The sequence below is a fragment of the Sus scrofa genome, chromosome X (assembly GCF_054392235.1).
Source record: "Sus scrofa isolate SSC_HxYL_T2T_F1_AM1 chromosome X, Sscrofa_HxYL_maternal_Yorkshire_Landrace_v2.0, whole genome shotgun sequence".
Lineage (NCBI taxonomy): Eukaryota > Metazoa > Chordata > Mammalia > Artiodactyla > Suidae > Sus > Sus scrofa.
In genome coordinates, this window is record NC_139401.1 from 35,481,178 (window position 1) to 35,505,484 (window position 24,307).

At 37.2% G+C, this 24,307-nt stretch overlaps 1 protein-coding gene across 1 annotated transcript in view; it reads left to right on the forward strand.

The window, feature by feature from the left end:
- The window catches only part of CFAP47 (cilia and flagella associated protein 47), a 560,199-nt gene that overhangs the window by 92,643 nt on the left and 443,249 nt on the right, over positions 1–24,307 (forward strand). Inside the window, exons 8-9 of the mRNA XM_021080094.2 lie at positions 9,254–9,363; positions 21,812–22,759. Coding sequence (XP_020935753.2) covers positions 22,565–22,759 — 195 coding nt within the window. The 5' untranslated portion in view covers positions 9,254–9,363; positions 21,812–22,564. The remainder of the gene's footprint in view (positions 1–9,253; positions 9,364–21,811; positions 22,760–24,307) is intronic.

A 24,307-nucleotide genomic window follows, 5' to 3' on the forward strand; every position in this document is an offset into this window, starting at 1 on the left:
CTCACTTAAAGTCAACTAATATTTTAAATTTCATTTTCATAAAAATCTTTTCATTTTTCGAAGTAATTAATAGTTTTTTATGTTTTTATTTTGCTTCTATATGTTTTTCACTAATGTCTTCCTCACAAACTTCCTCCAGTTGTTTAAATAATTTTTGAACACATGCAAAATCATCAAGTACTTTATTCATTCACTCTTCTGCTGCCCTCTGAACTGCTTCAGTTTTCACCGATAGCTTCCTAAGTTTGTTGCATAGCTATCATCTTCCTGGTTTTTTCATCACCATTCTCTTGAGTTGGATTCTGTTTCCTGAATACAGTTTTTGTTTTTCTTGGCCTCAAATGAGTAGAACATAATCTCTCAGTTTCTTGGGAAAAGAGCCTGTGAGGTTTTAAGGCCTTGTTTATCAGAAAATACTGTTAATTTATACACACATTTAATCAATAGTTTAACATTTTGTAGGTTAAAAAAATGATCTCTTAAATCTTCAAGACATTGCTATAGCATTTCCTAATATCCAATATTCTGCTAAAAAAGACTAAAGCCATTTTTATTTCATGTTTTTTGCACGTGTACCTTTTTTCCCTCCTCTTTGGAAACTCTTGAGCTTTTCTCTCTACCCCTTTGAAATTTCCACATTTTTATCTTGTCATAGATATGTCTGGACCCATGGTATTGAGAAATAAAGAGACCTCTCATTCATGAAAATCATAGCCTTAAATTTCTTTAAATTGCCTTGAATGTGTCTGGCTTTGGCCTTTCCCTCATTTTTTAGTTTCATTGAAGTATATTTATTTTCCAATGTTGTGATAATTTCTGCTGTACAACAAAGTGAGTCAGTTATCCACATGCATATATCCATTCTTTTTCAGATTCTTTTCCCATATAGGTTATGACAGAATATTGAGTAGAGTTCACTGTGCTATACAGCAGGTCCCCACTGACCATCCATGCCATATACAGTAGTGTGCATATGCCAATCCCAAACCCTCACCTGATATTCCCCCTCCTTGTCTCTTTTGGTAACTGTAAGTTTGTTTGTGAGGTCTATGAGTCTATTTCTGTTTTGTAAATAAGTTCATTTATATCATTTGTCTTTAGATTCCACATATAAGTGATACCATATGATGTTTGTATTTCTATGTCTGACTTACTTCACTTAGTATGATAATATCTAGTCCCTCCATTTTTCTACAAATGGTGTTATTTCATTATTTTTTATGGCTGAGTAGTATTCCATTGTGTATATGTACCACCTCTTCTTGATCCACTCCTCTGTCAGTGGACATTTAGGTTGTTTCCATGTCTTGGCTATTACAAATAGTGCTACAGTGAACACTGGAGTACGTGTGTCTTTTCAAGTCATGGTTTTCTCTGGATAGATGCCCAGGAGTGGGATTGCTGGATCAAATGGTAGTTCTATTTTTCATTTTCTGAAGAATCTCCATCCTGTTTTCCACAGTGGATGCACCAAGTTACAATCCCACCAACAGTGTAGTAGTGTTCCTTTTCCCCCACACCCTCTCCAGCACTTACTGTTTGTAGACTTTTTGATGATGGCTATTCTGGCTGGTATAACGTGGTACCTCATAGTGGTTTTGACTTGCATTTCTCTAATAATGAGTGATGTTGAACATCTTTTCATGTGTTTTTTGGCCATCTGTATGTCTTCTGTGGAGAACTGTTTAGATCTTCTGCCCATTTTTTGATGGGGTTGTTTGTTTTCTTGGTATTGAGCGATAGGAGGTGTTTATAAATTTTGGAGATTAATCCCTTGTCAGTCACTTCATTTGCTTTCATTTTCTGCCATTCTGTGGGTTGTCTTTTCGTGTTGTTTAGGGTTTCCTTTGCTGTGCAGAAACTTTTAAGTTTGATTGGGTCCCATTTGTTTATTTTTGCTTTTACTGTCATTACTCTAAGAGGTGGATCTGAGAAGATGTTGCTGTCATTTATGTGGGAGAGTGTTTGGGCTCTGTTTTCCTCTAAGAGGTTTATAGTGTCTGGTCTTATATCTAGGTCTTTCATCCATTTTGAGTGTATTTTTGTGTATGGTGTTAGGGAGTGTTCTAATTTCCTTCTTTTCCATGTGGCTGTCCAGTTCTCCCAGAACCACTTATTGAACAAGCTGTCCTTTCTCCATTGTATATTCTGGCCTCCTTTGTCATAGATGAGTTGGCTGTAGGTGTGTGGGTTGAATTCTGGGCTTCCTCTCCTGTTCCACTGATCTGTATTTCTGTCTTTGTGCCAGTGCCATGTGGTTTTGATGACTGTTGCTTTGTAGTATAGTCTGAAGCCAAGGAGCCTGCTTCCTCCAGCTCCATTTTTCTTTTTCAGGATGTCTTTGGCTATTCTGGGTCTTTTGTGTTTCCAAACAAACTTGAAAATATTTTGTTTGAGTTCTGTGAAAAATGTCCTTGGTAATTTGATAGGGATTGCATTGAATCTGTGGATTGCCTTAGGTAGTATAGTCATTTTGATAATATTAACTCTTCCAGTCCACAAGCTTGGTATATCTCTCCATCTATTTGTGTCCTCTTTGATTTCTTTCATCAGTGTCTTATAGTTTTCAGAGTACAGGTCTTTTGTCTCTTTAGGTAGGTTTACTCCTAGGTATTTTATGCTTTTGGATGCAGTGGTAAATGGGATTGCTTCCCTAATTTCTCTTTTTGATCTTTCATTGTTAGTGTATACAAATGCCATCGATTCCTGTGTATTAATTTTGTATCCTGTGACTTTGCCAAATTCACGGATGAGCTCTAAGAGTTTTCTGGTACAGTCTTTAGGATTCTCTAGGTATAGTATCATGTCATCTGCAAATAGGGATAGTTTACTTCTTCGTTTCCAATTTGGATTCCTTTTATTTCTTTTACTTCTCTGATTGCCATGGCTAGGCCTTCCAAAACTGTGTTGAATAGTAGTGGTGAGATCGGACATCCTTGTCTTGTTCCTGATCTCAGCAGACTATTTCTTGAATAGGAAAACTTAGTATTTTAAATTTAGCAGTTTTCCCAAACTTATGCATATATAAGGTCATCCCAATTCAAAATCATAAAGAACATTTTTTCCTAAAACACACAAAAAATTCTATTGTTTATCTGTTTCATTCAGGTAATAGGTGAGAAGAGTTAAGAAATCTGTGCAATGGATGTCTTTGAGGAAAGAATTTTTATACCAAATAACAAAGATAGTCTAAATTGCTCTAATTCAAAACAAAAAATTGAAATACCAAGACTTAAATGGACTTGTTAGATCAAAAGCATGTAATTAATTCAGAATCTATAAACAGACCTAAGTGTATTAGAGAATTTAGTGTATCATAAATAAGTCATTTTAAATCACTGTACATGCTGGCTAGAGTCACTGCTGTGGTCTTGATTTGATCCCTGGTCTAGGCACTTCCACATGACTTAGGCATGCCCCCCACAAATGTATATGCATATGTTTCCTCTAAACTCTAAGAAATTAATCATAAGAAAAACATATAGAGAAGTATGAAAATAAATGTTAGTAAAAAGTTACTGATTGTGATACAAGTATAACACTAAATAGATGGAAACAACCTAAATGTCCAAAGAGAGAATTGGTAAAATATATTAGGGTATATCTATAAAACTGAATAATATGTAACCATCAAAATGATTATTTAGATATGTATGTATAGGCCAAAAATAACTCCTTTATATTATTAAGGGAAAAATTTAATAACAGTATTATAGTCTACACACTATTTATTTATTTGTTTATTATTTATTTTTTTAAATCTTTTTTAAATTATTATTATTATTATTATTATTATTATTTTTGTCTTTTGTTGTTGTTGTTGTTGTTGCTATTTCTTGGGCCGCTCCCCTGGCATATGGAGGTTCCCAGGCTAGGGGTTGAATCGGAGCTGTAGCCACCGGCCTACGCCAGAGCCACAGCAACGCAGGATCCGAGCCGCGTCTGCAACCTACACCACAGCTCACGGCAACGCTGGATCGTTAACCCACTGAGCAAGGCCAGGGACCGAACCCGCAACCTCATGGTTCCTAGTCGGATTCATTAACCACTGCGCCACGACGGGAACTCCTTTAATTATTATTTTTAATAGATATTTTCCCAATACAATTTTTTTTTCTACCGTACAGCATGGTGACCTGGTTACACATACATGTACACATTCTATTTTCTCACATGATCATGCTCCATCACAAGTGACTAGACATAGTTCCCAGTGCTACACAGCAGAATCTCATTGCTAATCCATTCCAAAGGCAATAGTTTGTATCTGTTGACCCCAAGCTCCCCAACCACCCCACTCCCTTCCCTTCCCCCTTGGCAACCACAAGTCTATTCTGCAAGTCCATGATTTTCTTTTCTGTGGAAAGGTTCATTTGTGCCATATACTAGATTTCAGGTATAAGTGATATCATATGGTATTGGAACTAAAGACTCTCATACTGAGTGAAGTAAGTCAGAAAGATAAAGACAAATACCGTATGATACACACTTTTTTTTAAAAAAAAGTATAAATTGGAGTTCTCGTCTTGGCTCAGCAGGTAATGAATCCAACTAGGAACCATGAGGTTGCGGGTTCGATCCCTGGCCTTGCTCCGTGGGTTAAGGATCCAGCATTGCCATGAGCTGTGGTGTAGATTGCAGACAAGGCTTGGATCCCACATTGCTGTGGCTCTGGCGTAGGCCGGCAGCTACAGCTCCGATTGGACGGACCCCTAGCCTAGGAACCTCCATATGCCGTGAGAGTGGCCCAAGAAATGGCAAAAAGGCAAAAAAAAAAAAAAAAAAATAGAAAGAAAAGTATATTTTAATGTATGTTTAGAAGAAATTCAGAATGCTGATAGTGATGACACTGAGTTATATGATGCCTGTGATATTTGTGTGATTTCTGCCTTATATTTTTGACATAACTTTTCATTTAGTATTTATTGTTTAGATGAGAGTAATATATATAGAAACCATTTTTGTCCATTAACAAAGACTACATTTCAGATTATCTGTAACTAAAATGTCTGTATTAATTAGATATTGCTGCATAAAAAATTATCCCCAAACAGCCGATTACTATCTATCATAGTTATTATGGATTAGAAATTTGTGAGTGGTCTAGATGGTCACTTCTGGCTTTGGGTCTCCTAGATGGTCTCAGTCAGGACTCAGACTGCAGAGCTGCAGTCATGTGAAGGCTTGACATGGGCTGAAACACTAGATACCAAGGTGCCTCATTCACATGACCGGGAAGATGGTGCTGGCTCTCGGAAAAAGACCCCAGTTCCTTTCCTCATGGCATTCTCCACAGAGCTGCTCATGTGTCCTCAGTATATACCTGCCAGTTTCTCCCGCAGCGAACAGTCCCAGGGCACAAGGAAGAAGGTGCAATGTCTTTTGTGACCTAGCTTGGAAGTCACAGTGTCATATCCACAGTATCCCGTCAGACACAGGTTTACCCTAGTCGATATTGGAGCAGACTATATAAAGGCATGTGATTTGGGAGATGAGGATCATTAGGGACCATCTTGGAAGCTAACATAATTTCTTAAAAAAAAATAAAAATAAAAGAATACATTTATAAAAATTGTAAAATATAGAATATTTATGTTGTACTAGCAGAGCAAACTGACGGACCTTAGAAATCAACTGAAATGATTAAAAGTGATAATTATAGAGAAAATATTTTTAATATGAGGTAAACAAAAACATACATATAAATAAACCAAAAGGCTATTAACCACTGTTTCAAGTGATTAGTAATCAAAGATTGAAGTAAAATGAAGAAATTCAGGAGTTCCCCTCATGGCTCAGTGGAAACAAATCTGACTAGCATCCATGAGGAGGCAGGTTTGATCCCTGGCCTCACTCAGTGGGTTAAGGATCCCTTGTTGCTGTGAGCTATGGTATAGGTCGCAGACATGCCTTGGATCTGGTGTTGCTGTGGCTATAGCATAGGCTGGCAGCGACAGCTCTAATTTGACCCCTACCCTGGAAACCTCCATATGCCGTGGGTGTAGCACCAAAATAAAAAAAGGAAAAAAAAGAACTTCAAATGATTATATTAGAGAGTAGGATTATGGGTAAATAAAAATTTTTCTTTTCTACTTTAATGTTGCACTACTTTTTTGTAGTAAGACATGCATTTAAAAAAGAAAATTGGAGTTCCTGCTGTAGAGCAATGGGTTAAGAATCTGACTTTAGTGGCTTGGGTCACTGTGGATGGGAGGGTTCAATCCCTGGCCCGTGCAGTGGGTTAAAGGATTTGGCATTGCCACAGCTGTGGCGTAGTTTGCAGCTGTGGCTTGGATTGAATCCCTGGACCAGGAACTTCCACATGCTGCGAGTGTGGCCATTAAAACCAAAAACAAAATCACAGAAATGTATTATTTATTACGCTAGACTTTAAGTCACTGAATATTCTGTTACTCTGTACTTGCAGTAATGGATTAGTAATTCAAAAAATAGTGAAACTGTTTTAAAATACAAAATCCTAAAAGTTAGTGACATATCTAATTATAAGAAAATACTGCAAACATCAAGGAGCAAACTTAACTCAATGATACATATAAAAAAATCAATATTAGGGAACTATATCTAGTCACTTATGATGGAGCATGATAATGTGAGAAAAAAGAATCTATACATGTATGTGTAACTGGGTCACCATGCTATACAGTAGAAAATTGACAGAACACTGTAAACCAGCTATAATGAAAAAAATAAAAATCATTATATAAAAAATTAAAATTATCCTCTCCTCCATAAAAAATATTGAATATGCTTCTGTAAAATTTAAGGATTCATCTCTAACAGACTAATAGCTATTTGAAATACGAATTTTTCTCATTCCCCAAATTCTAACTGGAAATTTCCTCCCTCATTCCAAACTCCTTAGAGAAGAATTAATAATTCAGAAATTAGGTAGTAGGAGTCAAAAGATTGTTAGTCTGACTTGACACTGGCAAAAAGATGAAGGTGAATATTCTTTCTTTTCTCTGCCTCCTTTTTGATGACACCACTGGACTAAGGAGGAATTCTAGCCCCAAATCTCAACTTTGGAAAGTTAATATCATTTACTAGACCCACTGTTCTAAGTGACTGACCTAATTTTCTTATACATGTCATAATTTTATTTAGACCTAATACTATTAGATTCTGTTAAAATTAAGTTTAAAAAAATCAACTCTGTAATTCTTCCTCCATGGTTCCTTGGTCAGAGTCTAAAAGGAGGAGGAGAAAAATAAGAAAGAATGACACATATTTCAAGAGAGGGAAAAGGAAAAGTAATAGCACAGCTGATGCACCTAAGCCTCCCAGATTGTGAGAAGCATTGATGGTTTCAGAGATACCTATACCTACTGTTGTGCTACACTCATAAATTCCATGCTAAAAGCCTGAAATTAAAAAAAAAATTATTTTCTTCCTGCCTACCTGCCTTTTATTTATTTTTGAAAAAAAATTAAAAATTATTCCTTTATTTATTTGTTTTTTATTTTGTTTTTTTCCACACCTGCAGCATGCCAAAGTTCCTAGGCAAGGGATCAAACCTGCACCACAGCAGTGACACTGCCAAATCCCTAACCACTAGGCCAACAGGGAACTCCTGAAATTTTTTTTTAAAATTTTTAAAGTTTTATAGTTTCATTTTAAAAGTTTTATAGTTTTTTAAATTTTATTTTATTTATTTATTTTTGTCTTTTTCTAGGGCCGCACTCATGGCATATGGAGGTTCCCAGACTAGAGGTCTAATGAGAGCTGTAGCCGCCGGCCTATACCACATCCACAGCAACGCGGGATCCAAGCTGCTTCTGTGACCTACACCACAGCTCATGGCAATGCCGGATCCTTAACCCACTGAGAAAGGCCAGGGATCAAACCCGCAACCTCATCGTTCCTAGTTGGATTTGTTAACCACTGCGGTACGACGGGAACTCCAGTTTTTTTATTTTTAAAGTTTTATAGTTAACTTACAATGTTGTGAATAATTTTTGCTATACAGCACAGTGATTGAGTTATACATATACACATATCCATTCTCTTTCAGATTCATTTCCCGTATAGACCATCACCGAATATTGGGTAGAGTTCCTTGTGCAGGTCCCAGTTGGCCAGTCATTCCATATACCAGTGTGCATATGCCAATGCCAAACCCCCAGTTCATCCTTCCTCCCCTCCCACTTGTCTCCTTTGGTAACCATAAGTTTGTTTTCAAAGTCTGAGTCTGTTTCTGTTCTGTAAATAAGTTCACTTGCGTCCTTTCTTTAGATTCTATGTATAAGTGATATCATAGGATGTTTATCTTTCACTGTCTGTCTAACTTAGTATGATAATCTCAGGGTCCATCCATGTTGCTGCAAATGGCATTATTTCATTCTTTGTTATGGTCAAATAATATTCCATTGTATATATGTGCCACCTCTTCTTGACCCATTCCTCTGTCCGTGGACATTTAGGTTGCTTCCATGTCTTGGCTATTGTAAATAGTGCTGCTGTGAATGTTGGGGAACATGTATCTTTTTGAATTACGGTTTTCTCTGGATAGATGCTCAGGAGTGGGATTGCTGGATCATATGGAAACTCGATTTTTAGTTTTTTGAGAAACCTCCCTACTGTTTTCCACAGTGGTTGTATCAATTTACATTTCCATCAACAGTGTAAGAAGATTCCCCTTTCTCTGCACCCTCTGCACCCTTTTTTAATGAAATGAAGAGCTAAGTAATATAAAGGGAATACTGAAAGCTCCAGTCGAACATCTTGCCTCCTGGACAAAAATACCTGAGTTTTCCTTTTGTTTTTATTTAACATGAACTAGTTATACCACTGTCGTTTCCTTTTCTTGTCATAGAATCTCTTGGAAATAATTTGTTCTCATAACAGAATTATAGAAAGATAAATTATTAGAGCACTTATTACTAGTTATATTGCTCTTAAAATATGGCTGTTGTAATGGAATACATTTTTATTTCACTTAATTGCAATTAATTTAAGCTTTCATTTAAATAGTCCCATGAAGATAGTGGCTAGCTTACGAGGAAGCACATCTCTATACTCTGGCCCAGAAGACATATGAATGGCTGTCAAGGAAAAGAGGGGATTTAGTGACTTAAACTAAATATCTAGTCTAGCCACAATACCAAAAACCACTCCAGTTGTCCACTAGAATTTTTGATGGTACCCAAACCTGATGCAGTGTAGAAAATGAAGGGTTACAATGAGAAATAAATCAAGTCTTTTATTGCTGATTTCACATTTTCCTGCTCCACAGGTCAAGCAAGAGAGCACCCACTGGCTATTTACATTTCCACAAGAAAACAACAGACAACTTATCGCTACCTATAAATATAGTGAAGGACATCTGAAATGACTAGAAATCAGGTAATCAATCTGCCTTGCTGGCACAAATTTAGTGAGCAAATTCTCACGGAGGGTGCTGTCTCTGCAGGATTTTATATGTTCTTCTCACTGTCTGGCTGAATTACACTCCTACACATGAAGTAAATCTCCCTTTAAATGCACAACAAAAACAGAATGATTTAGAATTTTGAGTAAAAGTGCAACATTTACCATACCAAGTATTGTAGGTGAATGGAATGAATTCATTTTATTTTATTTTTATATATCATGCACACTTTGTCCAGATATCCCAATGATAACATTTGGGGGTAGGGTAAGGAATTCCACAAACATTTTATTTATGTGAATTTATTTTAAATGTTATTTAAAATTTAATTTTTTGTATTAAGACACTTGGAGATTCACATGCAATTTTTTTTAGTTTTCCTTAATGGTAACATTTTACAAAACTGTAATATAACATCATAATCAGTATGTTGACATTGATATAATTCATTAATATTATTCAGATGGCCAGTTTTACCCATATTCATTTGTATATCTCTGTGTGTGTTTGTGTGTATTCATTTCTATATTAAGTTGAGGTTCATTTATCTACCACTACAGTCAAGATATTGAATAGTTTCAAAATCAGAAGGATCCCTCTTGCCTTTTTGGAACCACACCCAGCTCTCTTCTGCTTTACCCTAAATCACTAATATGCCCTCAATTGCTAAAACGTTATCACTTCAAACATGTTATAAAAAGTAATCATACACTTTGTAACTTTTTTTGAGATTGGTTTATTTTACTTATCATAATCCTCTGATGATGTTTCCCAAATTGTTATGTGTAGCAATAATTTTTCCCTTTTCATTGCTGGGTAGTATTCCATGGTATGGATGTATCAGAGTTTAAGTATTTATCTGTTGAAGGCATCTGGACTCTTTCTACTTTTTAACTATTATGAATAATGCTAGTATAAATATTCACTGTTTGTGTGAGCATAAGTTTGTATTTCTCTAGGATCAGTGTCCATAAGTGCAATTGGTTGGTCATATGGTAAGTATATGTTTAGTTTAATAAGAAAATGTCAGACTGTTCTTCAAATGGCTGTACTGTTTTACATTCCCACCAGAAATTTATGAATGATTGAGTTGCTCTATATTCTTGCCAGCGTTTTGTGTTGTCATTATTTTTTATTTTGTAAGGTAGTGATTTAGTGATCTCTTATCAACCAGTTGATATGATAGTTCTATCATACTTTTGTTTAGATCAATATTTTGCATTTGTATTATTATATCTCAATGAGTAATACTCACTTAAAGTCAACTAATATTTTAAATTTCATTTTCATAAAAATCTTTTCATTTTTCGAAGTAATTAATAGTTTTTTATGTTTTTATTTTGCTTCTATATGTTTTTCACTAATGTCTTCCTCACAAACTTCCTCCAGTTGTTTAAATAATTTTTGAACACATGCAAAATCATCAAGTACTTTATTCATTCACTCTTCTGCTGCCCTCTGAACTGCTTCAGTTTTCACCGATAGCTTCCTAAGTTTGTTGCATAGCTATCATCTTCCTGGTTTTTTCATCACCATTCTCTTGAGTTGGATTCTGTTTCCTGAATACAGTTTTTGTTTTTCTTGGCCTCAAATGAGTAGAACATAATCTCTCAGTTTCTTGGGAAAAGAGCCTGTGAGGTTTTAAGGCCTTGTTTATCAGAAAATACTGTTAATTTATACACACATTTAATCAATAGTTTAACATTTTGTAGGTTAAAAAAATGATCTCTTAAATCTTCAAGACATTGCTATAGCATTTCCTAATATCCAATATTCTGCTAAAAAAGACTAAAGCCATTTTTATTTCATGTTTTTTGCACGTGTACCTTTTTTCCCTCCTCTTTGGAAACTCTTGAGCTTTTCTCTCTACCCCTTTGAAATTTCCACATTTTTATCTTGTCATAGATATGTCTGGACCCATGGTATTGAGAAATAAAGAGACCTCTCATTCATGAAAATCATAGCCTTAAATTTCTTTAAATTGCCTTGAATGTGTCTGGCTTTGGCCTTTCCCTCATTTTTTAGTTTCATTGAAGTATATTTATTTTCCAATGTTGTGATAATTTCTGCTGTACAACAAAGTGAGTCAGTTATCCACATGCATATATCCATTCTTTTTCAGATTCTTTTCCCATATAGGTTATGACAGAATATTGAGTAGAGTTCACTGTGCTATACAGCAGGTCCCCACTGACCATCCATGCCATATACAGTAGTGTGCATATGCCAATCCCAAACCCTCACCTGATATTCCCCCTCCTTGTCTCTTTTGGTAACTGTAAGTTTGTTTGTGAGGTCTATGAGTCTATTTCTGTTTTGTAAATAAGTTCATTTATATCATTTGTCTTTAGATTCCACATATAAGTGATACCATATGATGTTTGTATTTCTATGTCTGACTTACTTCACTTAGTATGATAATATCTAGTCCCTCCATTTTTCTACAAATGGTGTTATTTCATTATTTTTTATGGCTGAGTAGTATTCCATTGTGTATATGTACCACCTCTTCTTTATCCATTCCTCTGACAGTGGACATTTAGACTGCTTCCATGTCTTGGATATCGTAAATAGTGCTTCAGCGAACATTGGGGTGTATGCATCTTTTCAAATTAGGGTTTTCTCTAGATAGGTGTCCTGGAATGGGATTGCTGGATCATATGGTAGTTCTGTTTTTAGTTTTTTGGGGAAACACTACATTGTTTTCCATGGTGGTTGTACCAGTGTATATTCTGCCCAACAGTGTGGGAGGGTTCCCTTTTCTCCACACCCTCTTCAGCATATATTGCTCATAGACTTTTTGATGCTGGCCATTTTAACTGGTGTGGAGTGATACTCATTTTAATTTGGATTTGCATTTCTCTAATAATTAGTGATGTTGAGCATCCTTTCATGTGTTTTTGGCAATCTATATGCCTTCGGAGAAAAGTCTGTTTAGATCTTTTGATCATTTTTGCCCATTTTTCAATTTTTTTTTTCTTTTTAGAGCCACACCCATGGCATATGGAGGTTCTCAGGGTAGGGGTCTAATCAGAGCTACAACTGCTGGCCTACGTCACAGCCACAGCAACACTAGATCCAAGCCATGTCTGTGACCTACACCACAGCTCACGGCAATGCTGGATCCTTAACCCACTGAGCAAGGCAAGAGAGTGAGCCTGCAACCTCATGGTTGTTTGTCAGATTTGTTTCCACTATGCCACGATGGGAACTCCTGTTTTTTTTTTTTTTAATCTTGATCTGCATGAGTTGTTTATATATTTTGGAGATTAATCCCTAGTTGTTTGCTTCCTTTGCACATATTTTCTCCTTTTTGTGGTTTTTTTTTTTTTTTTCATTTTGTTTATGTATTCCTTTGCTGTGCAAAAGCTTTTACGTTTAATTATATCCCATTTGTTTATTTTTAGGGAGGTGGATATGAAGAGTCTTATAGTATCTGGTCTTACATTTAGGTCTTTAATCCATTTTGAGTTTATTTTTGTGTGTGGTATAAGAGAATGCTCTAATTTCATTCTTTTTCATGTAGCTGTCTAGTTTTCCTAGCACCACTTATTGAAGAGACACTTTTCTCCATTTTATATTCTTGGTTCCTTTGTCATAAATTAGTTGACCTTGTGGCCTTTTCTTTCTTCTTCTTTTTATTTTTGCTTTTCTCCTTCTGGAATACCTATTATGTGACTATTGGACATATAGATGTCTTCTAATCTTTTTGTGTTTTTCTGACTGTTTTTCCAATCCCTTAGGCCTTTTAAAGTACCTTATAGGTTAAGGATTAGCAAACTATGACCCATGGGATAGCCACCCATTTTTCTAAATAAAGTTTTATTGGGGGGAGTTCCCTGGTGGCACAGTAGGTTAAGGATTTGGCATTGTCACTGCTGTGGCTCAGGTTTAATCCCTAGCCTGGGACTTTCTAGATAATGTGAGTACTGTCAAAAAGAAAAAAAAAAAAGTTTTGTGGGAGCCGAGCTACATCCATTCTGTTAGAACTGCAGAGATGAATAGTTGGCAGCACAGACCATATGCCTTGAAGGCCTAAAATATGTAACATCTAGTCATTTAATGCAGCTTATTGACATTTCTTGTAAGAGGTTTTAAAAAACCTTGTCTTCCAAATTTTATATTGAATTTCTCATATCTATGTTCAAATTTTCACCTTCCCTTAATTCTATTTATAGCATCCTCTTCTTAATTCACACTTATTAAAATGTTGTGATGAATTCCCATTGTGGCTCAGCGGAAGTGAATCTGACTGGCATCCATGAGGATGCAGGTTCGATCCCTGGCCTTACTCAGTGGGTTAAGGATCTGGTGTTGCTGTGAGCTATGGTGTAGGTCGTAGACATGGCTTGGATCCTGTGTTGCTGTGGCTGTGGTGCAGGCCAGCAGCTACAGCTCCAATTTGATGCCTAGCCTGGGAACCTCCATATGCTGTGGGTGTGGCCCTAAAAAGACAAAAGACAAATATAAAATAAAATAAAATAAAATGTTTTGAGTAATCACCTTACTTATTCCCCAGATGTGAATTTAGCGTCTGAGAAGACCTCAGTTCTATAGGCCTTTAAGTTTTTATCTATGGCTGAAAAATGTCATAAGGGGACAAAGAAGATGAAGGAAGGAGAGGAGATCTGAGAATCTCAGGAGAATCATTAGTAAAAGATATATGACATGACATATATACTCTTCTTAAATAATAATGGAACCAATGAAAATTTCTATCAATTATTTCAGTGCATGTGTACACACATTTTAGTACATGCACACATACACATACAGCCAAAATAATCCAATTCCGAGAACATAGCCACTTGTTGAACACGGATTGAGAATTTAAACTAAGACAATTTCCCTTAAAAATCTCTCTTCTTCAGCTGTTTCTCAGAATTGACAAGTATACTGCCTTTTATGCTCCAAAACAATCTCTTAGTTTCTTTTCCTAAGGTCTTGCTTCCATTCTTCTTGTCAAGGTTGAGGATACTCTTCAAGAGAGGACACCTGGTCTATGATATACCTACCCTTAAGGAGGAACATTGCCAAAGGTGATATTTGGAATATTAACTTCTGGTACAGAAAGGTTACTGAAGAATTAGAATGGATGCCAGTTAGAATGAACCACCTATGGGTATGTGAAGACTGAACTTTAGTTCCAGAAAATTAATTGCCAGATGTGCGAAGGGGATCCAGGCTGTGTTTTTAACTAGACTCCACTGAAGGCTTATTGTTAGGGGAGATTGCTTTCCTGTTACCTTAAAGAAGCCACTTTTAAGGCCCTAAAAACCTGACCTTCTTAAACTTCACCCTTATTCTATCAGGTCTTCACATTGGGTGCTGGCTCAGTTCTCACAGATGGGTTTCACCAGTCAGCCTCACCCATATGATATTCCAGGTCTATCTACTCTTTGGCGCTGCAGAAAAAAATCTAAGTTCTTCCTTCTCTGCTATCAGAACTAACCTCCTCTTGTGTACTAGGATTATAAATGTTTAAGGATATCTCCTTTTTTCTTGGGATCTGGCTTAACTCATTCAGGGGTCTACTAGGTAAGTCACGATGATCAACAAAGCATTTCTGAAAACCTGGCTTAAAGCATTTCTAAAAATCTGGCTTACCAGCTTTAAATGAAACAATGTGTGAAATATCAGCAGTTCGGAACATGATGTCCTGTGGCAAATGCAGTGAAATAACTTGTCAGAAGATCTCCTTCATCATGAGGAGAGAGAACACAAGGCCTGGCAGTATCAGATTGCTGGTAATGTGTCTAAACTCTTCCTTTCAATTTCGGTACTTATCATGGACCAGGAACAAAGTGTTCATATATTGAGGCCCTTCCATAGACCACTCTTTGAGATACACTGTTCAAATATTTTTACCTCCTCTAATCAAATACATAGATAAGAGCACACATACACACTCACACACACCTACACAAATTTTCCAAGAATGAACAAAAATTCTCAGGCAAAAGACAAGTTATAGGGAAACTATTCCATTTTAGGAGGGGCAGATCTACCTAATTCGCATCACTAAGTAAAGAAGTTAACGTCTCAGTTTGAAGAAGGACTATTTCACAGGTTCAGAAATTCGCTGCAAAGGGGCTCTCCAGTCTGATTTCGTATCATAGCACACATAGAAAATAATATGTATAAGTCACTTTGAAGTATAATAATCTGCATAGCATTCTTGTCACTTGGTAATTGAACTCCCTCTCCTCCCCGCATTCTCTTTGTGTATGAGGACATATGTACATGCAGTGTACACATATACATACACGTGTGTATTTCTTTTAAACACTGGAAATTGAGTGAGAACTCAATTTTGAAGCTTCTAAACCCAGAAGCTCTTCTCTTTCTCTTTTTCTTTTTCTCCAGCAGCTTTTCTCTTTCTTATCAGAAATTGAACATTATTCTACTTAGCATGTATCATAGCATCCCTTCATATTACATTAAGAAAGTCTTGGTATCAGAACTTTTTTCTTTTATTTTTATTTTACTTTTTTATGGCTCACCTGCATCACATGGAAGTTCCTGGGCCAGGGATAGAATCCAAGCTGTAGCCGCAACCTATGCTACGGCTGTGAAAACACCGGATCCTTTAACCCACCACGCCAAGCCGGGGATCAAACCTGCGCCTCCACAGAGACCCAACTTGTTGCAGTCGGATTCTTAACCCACTGCACCACAGCAGAAACTCCCAGAATTTCTTTTTAAAAATTTTACTGATATAAAAGTAATGTCTGTCATTTGTGAAAATTACATTTAAATCTGGCTGCAAGAGAGATTATTGAAAGTTAAGCTGAAAGAGGAATAGGAGGAAAAGGGGGATTGGTAGGTTTGGGGAGATGAGGAGGAGACAAAATAAGAAAACTTTCAAAAGCTCCTTCATGGAGGGGGGCAGAGGAGGAAAAAAAGGTAGTTTATCCAATATTGACTTACATGATAGAATTGGACACACTACAAGTTATATTTTCTTAGCTATCAAACAGGAACAAAACTTGCTTTTCCATTCCCACCTCCCCATGCCTGCCCTAAAGCTTTAATTGCTGGAATTCCTGGCATACTTTAGTTTCTTAAGTGCCCTTTCAGGAGTTCCCTGGTGGCCCAGCAATTAAGGACTCAACATTGTCACTGCTGTGGTCAGGTTCAATCCCTACCTAGCCTGGGAACTTCCACATGTCATGGGCATTACGATTTACTCTTATTATGAAAAATCATCTACATCTAAACTTACAGATAAGAAAAACATACCAAAAATGAGTATATCAAATTACATATACATAGAACCAGTGATTGAAAACATTTTTTTCATTACTTCTTTTATTGGTTTTTCCTTCCCTTTGGTTACAGAATGAGTTTTTAAATTGTCTCATGCATTTCACCATTCTCACAAGCCCTTTGGAAACAGAATTTTAAATTCTATTTAAATAAGTAATCCCAAAGTGGTTTTAGGATTTACTGGGGTCAGAGAGGAAATAATTTACATATAGAGATATAAATGAAGAATGAAAGAGTCTCGAATCATGTGATGGACAATACCTTTCATAATCATCAACTTGGTGCTTTTTTTTCACATTGATTTCAGCTAGTCATATTTATCAGATCCCGATTTGATAGTAGTTGCATTTTATACCTCAATAAACATCAATATCTTATAGCCCAATAAAATTTAATGCAGAGCCTATACTATGAGACCAGCCGTATTTAAAGCACTGGTGTTTTGTGATTCACCAATCAAATACTGAACTCATATAAAAGGATAGAAAGAAATAGCAGTTTTTACTTTGCAAAAGCGTAAATTTAAAAGGATAGATGAGGAAAATAGAGTTGAAAATGTAGGGCAAAGGGAAAGCACAAAAATGCGGGGTATGTTGAAACTGTGAAAAAAAAGAGTAAAAAATAATTAAAATAATAATAGTGATTATTAATAAAAATTTCCAGCAATTTCCTAGCTATATTAAACCATAACAGAGAAATGCAATTATGGATACAAATAGAGAAAAAAATAGATAAATCAGTATATGAAAGTGATAATCTATTTGACAGAGGTATTGGATCTCAATGAAAAATTCTCAGAAAAAATAAGGAGAATGTGCTATTAAGAGTATTTATGTCCAGTAGTTATGTGCAGCTAAACCAGCACTAAATAAATCTTTTGAGCGACCATATTTTGAAATTCTTATTGTAAATTATTAAAAAATGATGTTGGGGTTTTCTGAATTGATGTTTCATTTTTATAGCAGGATAAATTTCTTATGGATATAAGATAATAAATGTTGCAAACGAAACAGTAAAAGCACCAGAAGAAACCATGGAAGAACGTTTGCATAAGCTTGGCATAAGGAAGGCTTTTTTAAGAACAAATAAGAATTTTTTTTTTAACCCTGAAGGCATAAAGCAAAAAGCATTAAAAAATATTAAAAAGCGAAATTATATTATAAATTCAGCCCAGTTCTTTCCTAACCCTTCATATTTTCATACTGGGAAGTCTTGATTTTAGATTATTTTCGATTGTTTGTCTTCTCTATGATTCCTTTAGATGTCTTTATCCAACTTTGCTGAATCTTTCTTGAGATTGATCAACATCATTTCAGGTAGGACATGAGATGGTCCGGAAGGAGGGTAAGGTAATGCAGAAGTGACTGTCCAGTTACTATCCAGTAAGGCCTGTCCTGCTGAGATAGATTATGCTCAGTAATTGACTTTTAAGTCCTTGTTTCACTCAGGAACCTGTAATTATTTGGAAGGCAAAGGTATTATTTGCCACCACATATCTGAGCCCAGTGAGCCTGAAGGGCAAAGGCAGTCACCAGAGCAGTTTGGCTATAGGAAGGGTTGGCAGGAGTTTCAGGTGGTTAAGACAAGGCTTTGTGAGAGTTATGACACTTAGTCTAATAGGGTGATAGGGTAGTGTTGTTGAAACTGGTCTTCTTCAAGGGAACGTGTCCTTCTGAGTTCCTGTCCTATGTTGTTGTCTCTATTAGTTCAGCTGTTGTAAAGGGACTCAAACCAACAGTGGATTAAACAAGATTTAGTTTTGTCTCAAATAAAAATCCTAGCTGGGTTGGTGGCTTTGTTATCGAGTTTTGTCATGGCCCAGGCTCCTTCTGTCTTCTTACTCTGTCCACCTTATAGTGATCAGATGAACCACTGCCATATGTGGAGTGAGCCAGAAAAGCAGGATAGGGGAAGGAGAAGGCATCTTTCCCCCTCTTAAGGCACCGCTTGACACTTCAGAAGCTGCACACATCAGTTCTAGTCATACTCAGAACTTATTTGCATGGTCATATCCAGCAGCAAAGTTGACTGTAAAATGTAGAAAATGTAGTCTTAATCTCTGTGGTCACATGTATATCTAACAATTCTACCTTGAAAGAAGAATAAAATGGATACCCAGGCACAATTAGCAGTTTCTGCAATGTCACCTGTGTGTAGTAAGACACATGTGTTACTAACAACAGAGAATCTTGTATACTTTGACCTGGGTCAGTTAGTTGCTTTCTGTCATTTGATCTATGCCTTGTGAAAATAACGGACTATTTTTTCTGTTAGTTTATGTTACTGCTATCCAATTCATGCAATTTTCCTCTGTCTAGCATCAGTCTCATCCATTTATTCTTATTGGCATGGCTTTCCATTTTCTGGAAGAACTTTCAATCACGTGCAGTCTTAGTGAATTTCATTGTGTACTCTCCACTTTCAAATTATTTTATAAACATGACAGTTACCCACTTTTAATCCTTTTGTGCTTAAAGAAGTTTTTTTGTACCCTTTCAATAACTCCTGTTTCTAAGTCAGTACTCTAACCACTATAATAGATTTTCCTGGGTTTCATTCAGACTCTTTTCAAAAAGTGATTTGAACTTTTGAAGATTTTAAACCATGAAAATAATATCCACTGTTTTCCCCTTGACACCAACTTTTTCAGTCCCTTAAGCATGTCTAGAAATCAAAATCCAAAAATTCTACTAGGGATCATTTTGCTTGCTTCCCACTGTTACCCCTTCCTTGGTGTTCAGACACTCTACCCACCATTAGAGTTTCCACTGGTTAAGTATGAAGTAGGACTTACGCTATCTGGTTCACATGAGAAAATTTATAGTTAATGATAGGAGACATTTTTTTTTCTTTTCAATTAATTCAGAGTAGAAGAATGGCAAGACTGAAATGGACATTTAGTATGTCTATGTTTAACCTTCAAGTCCCCATTATCATATAGTTTATGATTTATTATAATGAAGAATAAAATTTAACCTTATTTACTATTTTTTGTTTTTATTTTTTAATATTTTTTGGGTTTTTTTGGTCTTTTTAGGGCTGCTCCTGTGGCATATGGAAGTTCCCAGGCTAGGGGTCTAATTGGAGCTATAGCCGCTGGCCTATACCACAGCCACAGCAATGCAGCATTCAAGCTGTGTCTGCGACTTACACCACAGCTCACGGCAACACCAGATCCTTAACCCACTGAGCGAGGACAGGGATCAAACCCGCAACCTCATGGTTCCTAGTTGGATTCATTTCCACTGTACCACGATGGGAACTCCCTAACCTTATTTAAAATATATAAACTATTCCAGTCAGGATACATACGTTGATTTTTATGTAGAAGACTTGTCAACTATATGCTGCCTTGGAAATCTGAAGATAAATACACACATTTTATTCATAATATATAATGAAAATTATTGTCCATGAAGCCTCCATATTGATATCAGGTACTATTTACCTTTTGAATTACTGTTGTATAAAATCTTTTGTTATCATGTTATTTGTCCACCCTTAAAGTAACAATAGGAGTTCCTGTGTGGGTTCAGTGAAAAGGAATCTGACTAGTATCCAGGAGGATGCAGGTTCAATCCCTGACCTCACTCAGTGGGTTAAACGATCCTGCTTTGCTGTGAGCTGTGGTGTATGTTGCAGACACAGTGCAGGCTGACAGCTACAGCTCTGATTCGACCCCTAGCCTGGGAACCCCCATATGCCACAGGTATAGCCCTAAAAATACAAAAATAAAAATAAAAAATGAATAAATAAAAAACAATCATACATGGTTGGAAATTTTGGCTAAAAATAGCTTATAATTCACCAAAATATGTCTTTATATGGCCATTACTTTAAAATAGAAATTGAGCAACAACAACAACAACAACAAAAAGACAAAAGACAAAAAAACAAAAAAAAAAAAACAAAAAAAAAAAAGGAGTTCCCGTCGTGGCGCAGTGGTTAACGAATCCGACTAGGAACCATGAGGTTGTGGGTTCGGTCCCTGCCCTTGCTCAGTGGGTTAACGATCCGGCATTGCCGTGAGCTGTGGTGTAGGTTGCAGACGCGGCTCGGATCCAGCGTTGCTGTGGCTCTGGCGTAGGCCGGTGGCTACAGCTCCGATTCGACCCCTAGCCTGGGAACCTCCATATGCCACGGGAGCGGCCCAAGAAATAGCAACAACAACAACGACAACAACAAGAAGACAAAAGACAAAAAACAAACAAACAAACAAAAAAAAACAAAAAGAAATTGGACAAGGCATTTTGGAGTTAAACATGTGATGTAAATATTAGACTACTTCATCTAAAGTTTACATTTAAAGTAGATAAAAAAGTAAGGTAAAAAGGCAAGAAGGCTTAATTATAGATACTGGGGGCAATGGATTGAGCTTCTAGGCCTGGTGAACTTGGAGCGAGCTCTGTGGTACTCTTCCTTAGGTGATGAGAGTACCAACAGAACAGGGGAACAAAATTTTTCTCTATTTAATTTGCATCACTGAATCTTTAGGATCTACACAGCAGTCTAGACTTGAGCCAGTCTTCTTGAGAATGAGCAGCAGGCAATTTTGAGACCTCTTTAGAATTTTCAATTTTTGCAGAAATTGATGGGAGGGCTTTGCATGGACCGTGGCCTTGGTTCAGTCAAGTTCCTTGGACTCCTGTTACCCTTTCGGTGCTGTAAAACTGCCCCGCATAGGGGCTCAAAGATATGCACTGGGTTTGTACTGTGATATCATAGTAGAGATTAGCATAAAAATCCAAGTGTGACTCACGTCTCCCATTTGTTAAGCCAAAATATATGGAATTTTTAAAAATGATGGGGATGTTTTTAATCAATTTATAAGAATTTGGAAATAATAATTACCACCACCACAACTACACTGTATTCAACTACTGATAACAATTTCAGGAAATTTTAAAACTTGTTTTTATATAGTTTGGGATACTTTATAGTGAAATAATAACTTATCATCTTGGTACTATGGGAATTTTATAAAACACTTGGGGTAAAGTTTTCCACAAGGATATTTAGGACTTGAAGGATGAGTAACTGGCCAGTAGATGGAAAGACTAGTCCCCTTAAAGTGACAAACTGTTGTCAAGTTATGATAAGAGGCAAATTTAAGGCAGGGAAACACCACTTACCTAATATGTTTTGAAACCCAAGGACCATCACAGAAGATGAAGGACGAGGAGAAAGTAGGGATTGGGCACTGTGCATTTGGACCTGTTGGAAAGGTGCTCATCTAGTTATGAAGATGTTTGATCTCAATCTTCTGAGCAGCACCTTCTTTCACAAACGACTAAAGTTCCTATAGCCTCTGTGTGTGCTCCCTGCACCTTCAGCATTGGAATCACCTGGGACTGTGTTACAATTACAGATTCTTAGGCTCTGCTCCAGAACTACTGAACACAGACTCTGCATTTTAACAAACGACCCAGAGGATTGCTATGAGAGTTTTAGAAATGCTAGCCTGAGGGCCACTGAGCAGGACACCTAGGGGGCTCTGACTTTGCTTCTATTATATTCCGCTGTTAACTATTACATGTTGCTGCTTTGATAGACTTCAAGGGCACATCGTTTCCACTGCTCTTTAAGCTTAATCTTGAAAGAAGTCTAGGAAAATGCCCGCCCTGCCAGTGCCATCCTGAAATCCTGCCAGGCAATGGCAAAGTGAGATGCCTCTGGGATTTGAGCGACCATAGCACATTTTCCGGGTTACTCTGAAGACACCAACAATCCTGGGGTTTTATTCCGCCAGACGCCTGCAGTCCCTGAGGTGCTTGTGAACTCGCATGCCTCGGGAGGCGCCAAGGCTGGCTGCGCTGGAGGCGAGCGCCCAGCGTCTGGCGGTTGCCTAGCGACGGCGTCCTTGCTAGTTAGGGCCGCAACTGTTTGCGGGCTATCTAAAGAACCGCCATGGAGACCCAGAGGAGCTCTCTTCTCTCCCGGGATTTGGAGACCCAGAAGAAGGACCTGCAACTGCGGGTGACCCCGTCGGAGGTGAAGTTCCTGGACGCGCTGGCCGGGAGGGTTTACCGCCTTCCAATTACCATACACAATGTTGGCAGGAACAGCCAGAAGATCCGGTTACAGGAGCCTGTTAAGCCACAGGTAACGCACCCAGGGGTGTTCAGAGCAGGCCCTACGGAAGCCTGCGTTTCGGACACCCCCCACCTCCGCCCCACCTGGGCACCTACCTTGCCTTGGGGAGGAGGCACCTAGCTCCTTTGGGGATGTGGGCCCGATTGAGCTTTCTGGGGAGCAGTGGTTTAGGTGTTTCTGTGTATTATATGTGCTGACAGTTTTGTTTTGTTGTTTTTCCTTAGTGCTAGGGGTTGCGATACAGAGTGGGAAGAAGTCCATCTGGAACCTCCAATTTCTTCTTTTGGAGTTGGGAAAGAAGGGGAAAACTCCTTGTTTGTCTCCTCTTAGCTGCCCAGAACCTATCCTCATGATACTGTACAGTTATGACAACAAAATTCTCTTTTAACTACTCTTTGGATCATAAAGTGCCTGATTACTCCAGATCCTGTAAGATAGTGGAAAAGTTTATTAGTTCATAGTCTAACATTTGTTGAGCACCTGCTACAAAATAGGCAGTAGAGGAATGTAAGATGAAGACAGCCTGCCCTCATAAGACTTAGAAACTAATGAGGACATCAGTACAGGTGTAATCAGCAGCATAATTAGTGTTCGGAGAGGCTATCCCTCGCTATCTTCCGATTTAAAAGTTGTCAGAACTTCATCTCTATCTCACTGTTATTTTAGATCATCTGTTTGAATGGATGGATATTAGTTTACGTCATCACCTGTTTTCAGAAAGACTTGATATTGGACAGGTGATAAGTATTTTTTATGTGTAAGTGATAAACAACTGCATTTTTGTGGGATATTCTTAATGATAAATAGTATTGAATGCAGCTGGACTTCTATGTGCAGAAATGGAGAGGTGTCTGATTTGTTTAATTAAAATCACATGTATTTGTATATATACATAGATAAATGTATAGTAGTGATTAGGAGGGCAATGAGAAAAAAGACTTTTATGCTCTACTTTTTACATTTTAAAAAAGTTGGTGTACTATTTACCTACACTAAAGTGCATGGAATCTTGAAAGTAAAGCTTGATGAGTTTTTATATACATATAGCATACCCTTGGATCAAATCATAGAATATTTCCATCATTTCAGAAGGTGCTTTGCAGTACCTGGAGTAATCATCCCATAGAGGTGACAACTCTACTGAATTGTAACAAACCAGATTACTTTTATTTTTTTTTAATGGCCACACCCGAGGCATATGGAAGGTCTGGGGCCAAGGCTTGAATTTGAGCTGAAGCTGCAACCTGAGCCGCAGCTGTGGCAGTGCTGGATCCTTTAATGCACTGCACTGGGTCGGGGATCAAACCTGCACTTTCACAGTGACTCAAGCTGCTACAGTTGGATTCTTAACCCACTGTGCCACAGTGGGAACTCCAAAACCAAATTGCTTTTGTCAGTTCTTGAGTTTCAGATAAATGGAATCATTCTTTATTGATTTTTGTATTTGCATGTTTAAACAATAGTAACGTGTTTATTTTGTAATAAAATCATATATCACAGAGACTGTTAACTATTCTTTATATCAAAAGTGCCTCATTACTCAAACACTATAAAATT